The 14,283-nt window shown below is 49.2% G+C and overlaps 1 protein-coding gene across 2 annotated transcripts in view; it reads left to right on the plus strand.

The window, feature by feature from the left end:
- Itgal (integrin subunit alpha L) overlaps nt 1–14,283 on the plus strand; it is a 40,345-nt gene that overhangs the window by 13,710 nt on the left and 12,352 nt on the right. For both annotated transcript variants that reach the window (XM_006977055.4, XM_006977056.4), the window contains exons 13-19: nt 2,877–3,028; nt 3,527–3,664; nt 4,302–4,496; nt 4,640–4,770; nt 7,196–7,356; nt 7,439–7,590; nt 9,942–10,031. In XM_006977055.4, coding sequence (XP_006977117.2) covers nt 2,877–3,028; nt 3,527–3,664; nt 4,302–4,496; nt 4,640–4,770; nt 7,196–7,356; nt 7,439–7,590; nt 9,942–10,031 — 1,019 coding nt within the window. The remainder of the gene's footprint in view (nt 1–2,876; nt 3,029–3,526; nt 3,665–4,301; nt 4,497–4,639; nt 4,771–7,195; nt 7,357–7,438; nt 7,591–9,941; nt 10,032–14,283) is intronic.

A 14,283-nucleotide genomic window follows, 5' to 3' on the forward strand; every position in this document is an offset into this window, starting at 1 on the left:
AGCACAGAGAAAAAGAAATGTATCTGTCTGGTCACAGTTGCCAGGGTGTTTCTGCTCATGGCCTGCTGAGATCTCACTGCACAGCTCCAGGCTGCTGGTCCGTCTGAGGAGCTCTTCCCAGGCTGCCCCGGGGCCACACCCTGATGCTCTTCAGTTGGCTCCGTACAGTAGGCCTTTCCTCTCTCTTGCTGTCCTTCCGACGTTAGCTCTCTTTAGCGGAATGAGACATACTTATGTCTCATGTCTTATCTGTGGTCTTATCTGATTCTCAGAATCATCTCCATGTAGCTGGTGCTGTTCCCTTTTTATTTTTTTTAGGATTACAAACAGACTGAGAGGCTGGAGTGATTTTCACCAGGTCACACAGCTAGGAAGTCATGGCCCTGGGATTTAAGCCACATCTCTGATTCCCAGGGTGTTCTTCAGGCTGTGCTTCACACACTGAACAGGATGAGAGTCAGCCTCTCTGCCCTCCCTTCCTGTGCTTTTCTTGTTTTCAGTTGTTCTGCAGAAAGATCCGGGTAGACTCTTGAGCTGTTTACTTCTGGTTTTGGGGGATGACAAAGTTTCCCACCTGGAACTCACTATGTAGCCCAGGCTGGCCTCAGACTCAAAGATATACCTGCCTCTGCCTCCCAAGTGCTGGGGTTAAAGTGCCCAGCTCCATACTTACCTTATTTATTTATTTATTTATTGTGATAACACCCAGAGCAGTAGCTGGGGTCACGTGTCTTCTTCCTGCCAAGCCTTATCAAGATTTGATCTCGACCTGGCAGTGGCTTCGAGGTCTTCACAGCCTGTTTGATCTGGTCTTGTCGTCCACAGTGACCAGGGAGCTGGGTGATGGTGTTTCTCCTGGGGTGCTCTTCGCCCTCCAGAGTCACCAGGAAGTGGGTGACCTGTGGTCATCTTTGGGTGGCTGTGGATGTCATTCAGCATTGCTGTGGCTTCAGCTTTGGGGGGATAGGGGTTCCTTTTCACTTTTGCTGCTGTCTTGGTGAAAAGATTTTTGTTTTTGAGACATTTTGAGATACACACACACACACACACACACACACACACACACACACACACACACACATATATATATATATTTTTCCGGAGCTGAGTTCCAAACCCGGGGCCTTGGCTTGCTAGGCAAGTCCTCTACCACTGGGGGTGTCCCAAACCCCGAGACATACATATTTCTATTTTATGAGTATAGTTTTGTCTGCATGTATGTCTGTATACCATGTGTATGCAGTGCCCTTGAAGGCCAGAAGAGGGAGTCATACACCCTGGAACCGTGAGCCACCATAGGTACTGGGACCCTGGGTCCTCTGAATAAAAGCAGCCAGTGTTCTTAGCTGCCGAACCAGCTCTCCCTCCTCAAAGAGGGTTTTGAAGTAACGTGTTTAAGCGTGGACGTTCCTCACGTCTCCTTCCCTCCCGTGTCTTTTGATGTGAGTAGCTGGGCTGATGTGGAACTTGCAGATTCCCTGTGCTGTTGAGTACAAGTGTGCATCAAGCATCAGCACACCGGCTCTTCGTTTTCACCACGCACATCAACTTTGCCAGGGCTTCTCTGGGTAGCCTTGGCTGTCGAGAACTTGCTTTGTAGACCAGGCGGGCCTCGAACTCAAAGATCCGCCTGCCTCTGCCTCCCAAGTGCTGGGGTTAAAGGCGTGCGCCACCACGCTCGGCTCTTTGCCTCCTTCTGAGGAGACTGTGTGAGTTACTTACCTTGTTGCTCTGACGACATCCCTGACGAGGCGCACAGGGAAGGAGGGGTTATTTTTGGCTCACAGCTTAGGAAGGGACACAGTACACCGGCAGGGAGGACACGGTGGCAGGAGTTTGAGGTCACAATTCATCTGTAGTTAAGAAAAAAAAAATTACTGTTTTTCCTTCAGTCCTGGACCGCAGCATGAGATGGTGCCGCCCACATCAGGGTGGGGTTTCCCTCCTTGGTTAAACCTTGTGGGAAGGGTGGGTGAAATGGCTCATTTATTTAGAGCACTTGTCAGAGCCTGCCAACGGTCAGCTGGGTAGCTGGGTAGAGGTGTGCGGACTGCAGAGACAATGAAGAAGACAGAAGAGTCGAGAGGTCTGCCGGTCAATGCCGGACAGCCCCGAGTTTATTCCACAGCCAGCTTATGTACAGTCTTGAAGGACGGAGGTAGAACAATGCACAGCGCAGGCATTCAGCCACTATCTATCCTGCCTTCCATCAAAGAGCAGGCAGTTTCTTTTCTATCTCAGTGTACCCCCGGCTGGCATCAGCAGCCTGCCTCTAGCCAGACAGTGTGTGTTCCTTCTTGTGGGCTAATCAGGACTTTCTCACAGCCCTTCAAGGAGACTCTGTGGGCTAATCAAGACTTTCTCACAGCCTCGGAGCAAACAACCCTGAACTCTATTGACTTAGAATAGACTTCAGATTCAAACTGGGAAACTGAGTCAGTTGTGGGCTCCCACAAGCACTTACTACTCTCACAGAGGACTGGAGTTTGGTTCCCAGCACCCACATGGTGGCCCACAACCACCTGTAATGCCAATTTCAAGGAGTCTGACACCCTCTTCTGGTCTCCATGGTTGCTAAGTATACATATGGGCCACATACCGATGTGCAGGTAAAACACTCATATACATGAAATTAAATTGTGCCTCAGCAGACTCTTTGTCCATCGGCACATGGATGACTGTCCCCTGGGTTAGCAGGTTGTCCACAATTGAGAAGTTCTGGGGTGGTAAGGCTGTTCAGTACATATGACTGCCGCTCTCTGGCAAAAGGTCTTCTGGCTATTTCCTTGTATCTTTGTTATGAGCTCGCTGGTGTGGGCTCGCCTTCTCCCAGCAGCCTTTGTACCTCTAACTCCAAGTTCCTCACCTCGGTTTAGGTTACGCTGTGGCCTGGCTGCCCTCCCATAACTCCACGTCACTGCTGGCAGTGGGAGCCCCACGGTACCACCATGTTGGACAAGTACTGCTCTTCCAAGCACCCAAAAAGGGAGGACCCTGGAGTCAGATCCAGAAGATAGAGGGGACTCAGGTGAGAGTGGCCGGAAGGGTGTCCGCCAGGGCAACATGAGTGATGGTTCCTGTGCCCTGCAAATACTGTGCTGTGTGGGATGAACCGCGTTAGCTGCTTAGAACAGACGCTGAGGCAAATCGTCCTTCTCCACTCTCCACCTTAAGACACTGACCCTCGTTAACAGCTTAGATGCAAGACTGTAAAACATGGGCAGTGAACTTCTCCCCTCCGGGGTTCTCCCGTTGTGCTGTAAGCCTGTATTTAAGACCTCCTCCCTCCTTCAATAAATGACATGGGGGGGAATTATACTGTATCAAGCTGATAATAGAAGAAAAAAAAAAAAGACACTGACCCTCCAGGGGCCCTAATTCACATAAGCTCAAGGGTGGAACCTAGACCTGGTCCTGCATTTGAGGTGGGGGAAGGTGGATGTGGTGCAGCTGAGGGGTGGGAGGGGACCTGCACTTCCTGCCGGCCCCTGATGACTCTTCCTGGGGTGCCTTCCTGTCCCCACAGATTGGATCTTACTTTGGTGGGGAGCTCTGTAGCGTTGACTTGGACCACGATGGGGAGGCAGAGCTGTTGCTGATTGGCGTGCCCCTGTTCTATGGGGAGCAGAGAGGAGGCCGGGTGTTTATTTACCAGAGGGGAAAGGTGAGAACCAGGGCTCCCAGTGATGCAGGGAGGGGGGCGAGGCGGGAAGCTCTGCTCGGGTCTGGGTTATTCTGAAGGACTTCTCCGCTACGCCAACGAGACCCTTTAAACAACAAACAGCACTGGTAGTCTTTGTGGTATGTTGTGCAAAACCGGCGCCGAGTGTCTTGTATACATGGCCTCATTTCCTTGTTGATGGTCTCCTAAGACCTACAAGCCGTGTGTTCCGGATGGGAGCGCAAGGCTAGGGAGGCTTCCTCATGTCTCAGAGCCACAAGGTCATGTAGACGGAAAGGGACTGGGCTGTCAGCCTGACAGCAGCGTTGAGATGCTTTGAGGACTTGGTCACACCTTTCTTTTGTGCTTTTCAATGTATCAACCACAATGCCACGTTCTGGGAAAGTTTGCTGAGGTTAAGAGGTCAAGGTGTAAGCCGGGCAGTGGTGGCTCATGCCTTTCATTCCAACACTCGAGAGGCGGAGGCTGGCAGATCTCTGTGAGTTCGAGGCCAGCCTGGTCTACAGAGCAAGTTTCAGGACAGACACCAAAGCTACACAGAGAAACCCTGTCTCCAAAAACACAAAAATAAAAACAAAAAAGAGGTTAAGGTGTGATCCATCTCCTCCTTCCCATGAAGGTGTTCAGCATGGTTTCAGAGCTGCAGGGCAATCCTGGCTACCCACTTGGTCGGTTTGGAGCTGCTATAACCGCCCTGACAGATATCAATGGGGATGGGCTGACAGACGTGGCCGTGGGAGCCCCTCTGGAGGAGCAGGGGGCCGTGTATATCTTCAATGGGCAGCCTGGTGGGCTTAATCCCCAGCCAAGCCAGGTAAGGTACCCTGCCTGCCCATCAAACTGGGACCTCATGCACCTTGAAACCTCAAGGCTCATGGCCCAGCCTGAGCCTTGACTTTGTTTCCTGCACCCGACCTCTCTCGGCTTAGCATCTCTTTCTCTCTTGCTCCCTCCCAGAGAATCCAAGGAACCCAGGTGTTCCCAGGAATCCAGTGGTTTGGACGCTCCATCCATGGGGTGAAGGACCTCGGAGGGGACAGGCTGGCAGATGTAGTTGTAGGAGCCCAGGGCCGGGTGATTGTGCTGAGGTAAGACGGACTTCCCGAGTGGCCCAGATCGATGTCAGGGGCGCTGTGCTCCAACTCTCGGCGGCCAGCCCTCCCTCACGGTTTCCACATCTTACCCCAGGCTCAGCAGCCACTACTCAGAGACAGAGAAGGGATTTGAACCCAAGTCTCTCTGGATCTGAAGGCTTGGGTTCTTGAAACTCAAGTTTCTCCATTTCTGAAGTGGTGGTGACATTTTCTGCTTTGTTAGTGACATGGTACGGGGAATAGATATCACATGTTATGCCTTTAAAAATTATGCTCATTTGTATGTCTCTGTGTGTGTTTACTCTCATGCAATGCCACACCACATGTGGGGATCAGAGCACAACTCTGTCCTTCCACCCTGTGGGTCCCAGGCCTGGAGGCAAACTCCTTTACCCTCTGAGCCAACTTGCTGCCCCCCTTTCTGTTTTGAGGGTATGATGGGGATAGAATCCAGAGCCTTGTGCAGATTAGGAAGGCGTTCTATCACTGCACTCCACCCTTAGTGTGGTTGCCAAAACTTTTTGGTCTTGTTTTTGTTTGTTTGTTTGTTTGTTTGCTTTTGTTTTGTTTTGTTTTTTTAAAGTCCATGGCCTGGTTTGGTGGTCCACATTGTTTTGTTTTTTATTTGGGGGATTTTGTTTTGTCTTTTCAAGACAGGGTCACAGTGGAGTACAGGCTGGCTTAGAGCTCAGAATGGTAGCCCAAGCTGTCCTTGAAGTCAAGGTCTTTGCGCCTTTACCTCCCTTTGCCAGGATTCCAGGGATTTACCATCATGCTCAGCACGTGCCCCATCTTGAACACTGGGGCAGACACTGAGCACTGAGTGTGTGTGAGAACAGGTATAATGAAAACTTGAAGGGAGACTGCTGAGGGCCACAAGGAGACGAACAGGCTCTGTAAGGCAGTAGCAGAGACAGGCTATCGCAGATCAGGGCCTCTCTGAGGGGCTGGTGTTGGAGCTGAGAACTGAAAGGTGAGAATGTGTAGGCTGGCAGAAGCCCAGGTTGAGAGGTTTATAGAAATCCCAGCCTGTGTCAAGGCCATAGGAAGGTGGAAGACTGATAGGAAAGAGGGAAATGTGCCTAGAATGTGGTTGTCCCAGGGGCATTGTGGTAGGAAATTAGACTTTTAGGACAGGTAATAAATACATCATGGGTAATAAAAAGCTTGAAATTTATTCTGAATATTATATGGCATGACATGGTCTACATAGTGATTTCCAGGTCAACCAAGGCCTATAGTATGACCTTATCTTTATCTATCTATCTATCTATCTATCTATCTATCTATCTATCTATCTATCTATCTATCATCTATCTATCATCTATCTATCTATCTATCTATCTATCTATCTATCTATCTATCTATCTATCTATCTATCTATCTATCTATCATATGGCAATGAGCACAGTCGCTAAGTCTATTTCCTAATACCACAAACCCCAGCATGTAACCTACCATTGTGTCATGTAGTATAAGTGGGTCTCTCTCTCTCTCTCTCTCTCTCTCTCTCCCTCTCCCCCTCCCTCCCTCTTAGGATCTCACAAGCCTAGGTTGTGGTCTTTCTGTCTCATGCTTACAGCACTGGGATTGTAGGTGTGTGCTACTGCGCCCTCTGATTTCTCTTCTTCTCTTCCTCTCTTTAAAAAACCATTTATTTATTTATGTGTGCACGGGGAGTGTGCGCTTAGGGGGTGTCAGAGGACAACTGATGGGGTCGGCTTTCTCTGTCCACCATGGAGTTTCTTGAGACTGAACCCACGTGGTGATCCAGCTTGGTAGCAGGTGCCCTTACCTGATGAGCCCCATCATTGATGGCCTTTTTAAAAATTGTGTTTATTGGGCTATTTGCGGTGATGCATTCCTTTAATCCCAACACTTGGGAAGCAGAAGCAGGTGGATCTTTGTGAGTTCAAGTTCAGCCTGACCTACAGAGCAGTTTCCAGGCCAGCCAAGGATATATAGTGAAGCCTTGTCTCTAAACCAAGAAATTATGTTTGTTTATTTATTTGTGTATTATATGTATGTGTGTGCATGTGTGTGTATATGCTCACACTCACACATGTGTGCCATGGCACAATGTGGAGGTCTGGGGACAATTTGTAGGAGTCTATTCTGTTTGTACCATTTGGGTCCTGGGGACCAAACTCATTAGGCTTGATGGTTAGTGCTTTTACCATCATCTCACTGGCCCTGGTTTCTTTTTTCCTCAAAGATCATTTCTTTAGGGAAAAATGGATCACAAGGCTAGTGAACTAGGGAGGCCCTAGTTGTCACTGCTGCTCTTATTGAGGGACTTCTCAAAGTGACATGGAGAGAGAGTCCTCTGTCTCTGCTGGACAGAGCTCCCAAATGTGAGTCACAAGCCCAGTGGTTTGTGGTGCTCAAGGGAGAGACTTAGTGGTTTTCTGCCCTGCAGCTCGAGGCCTGTGGTGGATGTTGTCACTGAGATGTCCTTCTCCCCGAATGAAATCCCAGTGCATGAGGTGGAGTGCTCCTTCTCAGCCAGTCAGGAGCAGAAGAAAGGAGTCACGCTCACGGTGTGCTTCCAAATGCAGGCCCTCACGACTCAGTTTCAAGGTCACTGCCATCCTCCTGTTCCCAGAAGAGCTCCCAGCATTGGGAGGACTCCCATCGTTCAACAGCCTCCCTTTGTGCCCAGGTCGCCTGCTTGCCAACCTTAGCTACACCCTGCAGCTGGATGGCCATCGGACGCGCAGACGAGGTCTGTTCTCGGGAGGGAGCCACGAGCTCAGTGGGAACACATCTGTCACCCCAGCTAAATCCTGCATGGACTTCAGGTTTCACTTCCCGGTAAGGGAGCTGATGCTGGTGTTCTGGGAAGGGCTGACCGAAGTGAGAAGCAATGAGGGTACAGGCTTAGCTCTGTCACCATACAGCTGTGACAGATGACACTCATTCCTTTTTTTTTTTTTTTTTTTTTTTTTGTTAGTTTGGTTGGTTTTGTCTTTTTTTTTTTCCCAAGACAGGATTTCTCTGTGTAGCTTTAGAGTCTGTCCTGGAACTCACTCTGTAGACCAGGCTGGCCTCAAATTCACAGAGATCTGCCTGCCTCTGCCTCCCGAGAGCTGGGATTAAAGGCATGCGCCACCACTGCCCAGCCCTGGTGTTTTGTTTTGTTTGGTTTGGTTTTTGTTTTTTCGAGACAGGATTTCTCTGTGTAGTTTTGGTGCCTGTCCTAGATCTTGCTCTATAGACCAGGCTGGCCTCGATCTCACAGAGATCCTCCTGGCTCTACCCCCTGAGTGCTGGGATTAAAGGCATGCACCACCACACCTAGCCCCCTCCCCAATTAATTAACTAACTAATTAATTTTTGCTTTTCAAAGGTTTATTTGTAGGTGCATTTTATGAGTGCTCTACCTGCATGTGCACCTGCACATCAGAAGAGGCACCAGATCCTTATAGACGATTGTCAGCTACTGTGTGGATGCTGGGAGCTGAATCCAGGACTTTTTGAAGAGTAGCCAGTGCTCTTAACCCCTGACCCATCTCACCAGCCATTGGCCCATTTTTTTTTTTTAATATTATTTTGGACAGTTGCTGAAATGTTCAAATGGAGTTTGCTTGTTGCTTGTGTTAGGTTTCTTCTCTGGGATGGCAAACCCACAGAACGAGAAGCAGTACCCAGGTGGTCGGCACCCACCCTGGACAATTGTCCACTCCCAGTCTCGGTTTGTTCCTGACTAATACCATGTCCCTCTGCTCCTCGCACCCCACTCTTCTAACTCTGGAAACTTAAAACATAAATTTGCCAGAGAAGACAGCAGCATGTTACAGGGAACCTTGAGTTTTAGATCTGGGTATGTGGGTTCTTGGCTCTGTTCCTCTCAGCTCTAGATGTGAAGACAATCATGTCAGTTTTTAGAGCTCTTCCCCTCATTCTGAATAGGGAATGATTGTGCCCACTCTGAAGATCAGCAGGTTCCTTAGGCATAGTTCAAATTGACAGCCTACCTAGGCTATTATGGCCACTAGTAATACCAAAAGATTGAACCAAAGTCTGTAGTCAGAGAAGGAATAGCCTAGTTGTTCTGGGGCATTCCTGTATAAAATTTGATAACGGCTGTCTAGGATAGATATATACATAATACATAGTATTAAATAAATGTGTATATATTATATATGTGTGTATTATATATGTGTACACATGTTATGTATATGAGTGTTTTGCCTGCATGTATGTCTTTGTACCACTTGCATGCCTGGTGCCCAAGCAAGACAGAAGGCATTGGCTCTCCTAGGTTTGGAGTTACAGATAGTTGTGAGCCATCTGTGGGTGCTGGGAATCAAGCCGCGGTCCTCTAGAAGAGCAGCCAGTGCTCTTAACAAATAAACCATCTTTCAGCTCCCTAGAGCAATCTTTAGAACATTGTTTGTTTGAAAAAGGTCTCACTCTGTAGCCCAGGCTGGCCTGGAGTGCTAGATAATGCTCTTGCCTCAGCCTCTTATGTCCTGGTATTACAAGCATGAACCACCCTGCCTGGATCAATTTAATAATGGTGTCTTAGTTACTTTTCTATTGCTATGAAGAGACGCCATGGCCAAGACTACTATAGAAGAGTCTGTTGGAGACTAGCTTACAGTTTCAGAGAGTGAGTCCATGATCATCATGGCAGGGAGCATGGCTGTAGGCAGGCAGGCAAGCAGGCATGGCACTAGAGTAGCTGCCATCTGATCTACAAGCAAGAAGCAGAGAGAGCTAAGTGGGAATTACATGGGCTTTTGAAACCTCAAAGCCCTTCTCAGTGACACACCTCCTCCAACAAGGCCACACCTCTTAATCCTTCCCAAACAGTTCCACCAATGGAGACCAAGTATCTAAATGTATGAACCTATGGGGTTCACTCTCATTCAAACCTCCACAAATGATTCAAGTGCTTCCATTACAACCTGTGGAAAACTGTGGGACTGATTAATGATGTCTGGCAATGAGGAATGAGCCATTGTCCTGGGAAGCACATTATAAACTCCTGATATATAATAAATGTGTTTAGTGTATTTAAGTGTATGTGGTGGAGAATGGTAAGCTCTTAACACATAACTACTAGAATGTTACTGCTGGTGAAGTACAGAGGAAGCATGCTCTCAGTTGGGGTCGTGGTTCTGGTTAGATTCATCATGACGCCATGTTCTCACCTCCAGATCTGCATTCAAGACCTCATCTCCCCTATCAATGTCTCTCTGAATTTCTCTCTTTTGGAGGAAGAAGGAACACCGAGGAACCAAAAGATGGTAAGATTAATGGAGGGATGGATGTTTAAAGGGAAGACTGGAAATTTTAGTTAGCAACGGTAAAGCTAATATGTGTTTAATAAAGCAAGAAGGGAATTCATAGGAGTTTGTATTTAAAACTGATTTGTGGGGCAGGGTCTTCCCCAGGTTCTGAGGGCTCTGAGGAAGAAGAGGTAATGGGTGAGTCTGGAGGGTCTCTTCAGTGAAGCTGTTCTAGGCCCTGCAGGCATCAGCCCAACCACATTGCTTTCCAGCACTATTCCACACCCACTCCTGGGAGAACCCCAGAAGGCCTGGCTTTGGGCTCGGCCTGTCCCCTGAGGTTACAAAGACAGGGCACCTGAATTAGCCTTCTCCCTTCTGTGTGGTCAAATCAATGTCAAATTGGGGTGCTGTGGAGCTGGTAGGGGAAAAAATCCACCCTAATTCCCGATCAGACGCTCCCCAGGCAGAAGTATGACACCCTCTTTGGAAACGCTGGTGGTTGGGCTGGTGAGAGGCCTGGGGGAAAGAAAGTGACCTGGGAACTCAGTTGTGGACCTTCCTAGCATGGCCTCAGCGGGCTCTCTCCCCACCCGTCTCCTGGGACTGCTTTCTACCCTGTAGAGAGCTCTTCTTAGTGAGGGTCTTCCAGAGGAGGCTGTGGGGTGACCATCAAGCTCATTCTGTGCCTTTGGTGTCATATGATGGGTGCACCCCCTCTAATCCTGGGATTTGGAGGTAAGGGCAGGGTACTTACAAGAAGCAAGTGCAGGGTACCGGCTGCTCCACATGCACTTGGGCAAAGCTGACCGAGGCCCACTCTGTGCTGTGCCACCTCTGGGCACTCATTCTGCTGTGGTCCGTAAGTGTGACCCTGCCCTGGAGGAGCTCACAGCCTGCTGCCAGAGAAACCACGGTCACTACCCTCTTCAGAGGTGCAGCTGTCAAATCACGGGCCAGGCTGCAGTGATGTACGCCAGAGATCTGGGGGGTAAGGCAAGTCTGCCTGTAGAGGTGACCCAGAGGTCCCCAAGAGGAGAGGTAAGGGTTCAGGAAGACCATAATGTGGCATAGACTGGGGACTCCGGGGTGCCAAGAGGAAGGGGAGTCAGATGGTCTTAGGGTCTAGTCAAGGGCATTGTGGAGACATCAAAGAATTTGTATGTGGGAAAAGGAAATGCTGTATATTCATGAGTTTAATTTTTTCACATTTACTAATTTTATTTTTATGTGTGAGTGTTTTGCCTGTATGCATGTATTTGCACTACATGTGTGCCCATGAGGGTCAGAAGCAGGCATCAGATGCCCTGAAACTGGAGTTTTGAGCTACCATTTACATGGCTGTTGGGAACTGAACCTGGGTCTTCTGGAAGAGAGGTCAGTGCTCCTGACTGCTGAGCTGTCTCTCCAGCTCCTCACGGGTGGTTTTAGTGCCAAGTGTCAGGAACCCAACTAAAACTTGATGTGAACAAGAAGGGGCATTGACTAAACCAGACGGAGGCACAGGCCTAGCTTTGTGTGCATCTGTATCCAGACCCTGGACAGAGGCATCAAGACTCTTTCTCTCTCCCTCTCTTTTCTTTTTTCCCCCTACTTCATATAGCTCAGACTGGCCTGGAGCTTGCTATGAAGCCCAGGTTGTCTTCCAACTCCTGGTATACCTGCCTCCATTCCCTAAATCCTGATCACAGACACGTGGCCTGCTGCCAAGCTCAGGAAGCTTTCTTCATTGTGTGCAGCTTGTTGCCCTTGATTGGTACCTTCTTTGTCAGACTTGTGCCAATCAAGTAAAAGAGAGAGACCTTCCCACTGTTGTGACCCTAAGCCAGTGCCAGGGAGCAGACCTAGATGGTATATATACCCAATATGTACGGAGGCAACCAAAGCCTGGAGGGTGGGACCAGATATTAAGGAGAGAGGGAGGAGACTTTGCTACTGTCACATGGATATTTAAGCAGCTAGGTCCAGCACTGATGTGGGCAGCGTGAACCTGGAGGCAGGGAGGATGCTGTGGTGGGGGGTTCCACTGGGCAATAGGTGTGAAGCAAGGTGCTCTGTGGGAGTGGAGAGGAGGAGATGCCTTAAAGAGTCTCTAGAGGAAGATTGCCAGGAGCTTGAGATGCGCAGAGAGGCAAAGGACAGTGGCCGTTTGTCTTTTGGATCTGGGTGGATGATGGCACCCCACAGCAGGAAGCCCCAAGAGAGAGCACAGCTCTGTCAGGAAGCGGAACTAGAGAGTTCAGCCTCAGAACACATGGTCTCTGGGCCTCTGAATCATACAAGAGGCGACTAGCTCTGTTCAAGGCCAAGGTATCTGCTAGGCCTACTCAACTTCAAATGATAGAGGTCTACTTTAAAATGGCTTTTTTCGTGTTTGGTTGTTGTTTGTTTGGAGACACACACACCCCCCTCCCCATCTCACGCTGTAGCCCAGGTTGACCTGGAATGCTTGATAATTTTTTTTTAAAGATTTATTTATTTATTATGTATACAGTGTTCTGTTTGCATGTATCCCTGCAGTCCAGAAGAGGGAGCCAGATCTCATTACAGATGGTTGGGAGCCACCATATGGGTGCTGGGAATTGAACTCAGGACCTCTGGAAGAACACTGGAAGAACAGCCAGTGTTCTTAACCTCTGAGCCATCTCTCCAGCCCCGCTTGATAATTCTTATTGCTACCTCAACTTCCTAATTGCTGGGATTACAGATGTAAGCCATCATACCCAGCTAAGCGTGATATCAAAATTCTATTACATATATTGATTGTGTGTGTGTGTGTGTGTGTGTGTGTGTGTGTGTGTGTGTGTGTGTAGATCAGCTCTCTCTTTCCATCATGTGGGAAGTCTTTCTTTTGTGCAAGGCAGGTGGGACCAGTTTGGTGGTTTCTGTGGTGAGGACATCTTGTGCTCAAAGACGCCTGGGCTCTGGTTATCATGTCTGTGCACCTGGCCAAGGAGGACAGAGCAGCACACACAGCCTCCCTTGAAGAATATTTCCTAGAAAATCCACATAACATGTTTACCGACATCCCAAGGATTAGAACTGAGTCACATACAAGAAAAACTAAGAAAAGCAGAGACTCACTGGGCAGTGGTGGTGCACACCTTTAATCCCAGCACTCCAGAGGCAGAGGCTGGTGGATCTCTGTGAGTTCGAGGCCAGCCAGGTCTACAGAGCGAGTTCCAGGAGAGCCAAGGCTACACAGAGAGACCCTGTCGGGGGGGGGGGGGGTAGAGACTGATATCCCTGGGAGCCCTGCTCTTTTCTGAAGGGAAGTGGAGGAGCAGTGGGTCTGGGGGAGGGGAAGTGGGGGTGGGGGCTGAGAGGAGAGGATGGAGGGGAGCTGGCAGTCAGGATGTACTGTACAGAGAAGAATAAATAGAAAGAAAAAAATGTGGAGATTGTTCTTAAGGCAAGAGGTGAGGAGCCCTGTTCAGGGACTGCCAGCGGCCTCTAATGAAAACCCAGCACATCAGCCGGGTACTTGAGGTCATAGTCAACGTCAGGACAGCCTTCCTGGGAAATGTCATCAGTTCTGGATTTTACAAAAGGAGTAGATTAGGTAGAGGCAGTGGGGGTGGGATGGGATGTGGGGGTGGTGTATGTTGATATGGTCAAGGGAGATGGACGATGGACCTTGTTTCTTTCAGAAAAACAGCTGAGGGGTTCAAGGCCCTAGTCATCCATTTGGCTCATGGTTCCATGGGTGGTGGGCACCTGTGTGAATGTTGAGGCGGGTGGGGAGTGTCAGCAGAGACCACTAGGACTCTGTCCACTTAAAGACGAGTCCGGAGGATGAAGTCTTCTAGATCCAGTTGTGATAACCTCTGAAGCCCTCCCAGGGTTCCCTTACCTTTAGAAGACAATCTCAGGGCCCCGGCATTGCCCACAAGGCTCAGTGGAACCTGAACTCTGTCCTGCCTTCTTGCTCCTTCTAAAGCATGGTGCTCCAGCTAGTCTTGCTCCTGGGAGAGGCCCTTCTGTTCTGGTAACAAATACTTGAGAGATAATTAATTTATAAAATAGAAAGGTTCATTTGGGCTCATGACCTCAGAGGTCACAGTCCATGACCATCAGCTGGCTCTGTAGCTTCGGACTTACAATGAGCACATATCATGGTGGGGAGTGCGTGGTAAAGCCACCTACCCACATCACTGTGGCTGGGACGTAAAGAGAGGAGGAAAGAGTTGGGGTGCCAGTGCCAACTTCAACGACACGCCTCCAATGACATAACATTCTTCAACTAGGTGTTAGCGCTTATAGATTCTGC

The sequence above is a fragment of the Peromyscus maniculatus genome, chromosome 1, assembly GCF_049852395.1.
Source record: "Peromyscus maniculatus bairdii isolate BWxNUB_F1_BW_parent chromosome 1, HU_Pman_BW_mat_3.1, whole genome shotgun sequence".
NCBI classification, from domain to species: Eukaryota; Metazoa; Chordata; class Mammalia; order Rodentia; family Cricetidae; genus Peromyscus; species Peromyscus maniculatus.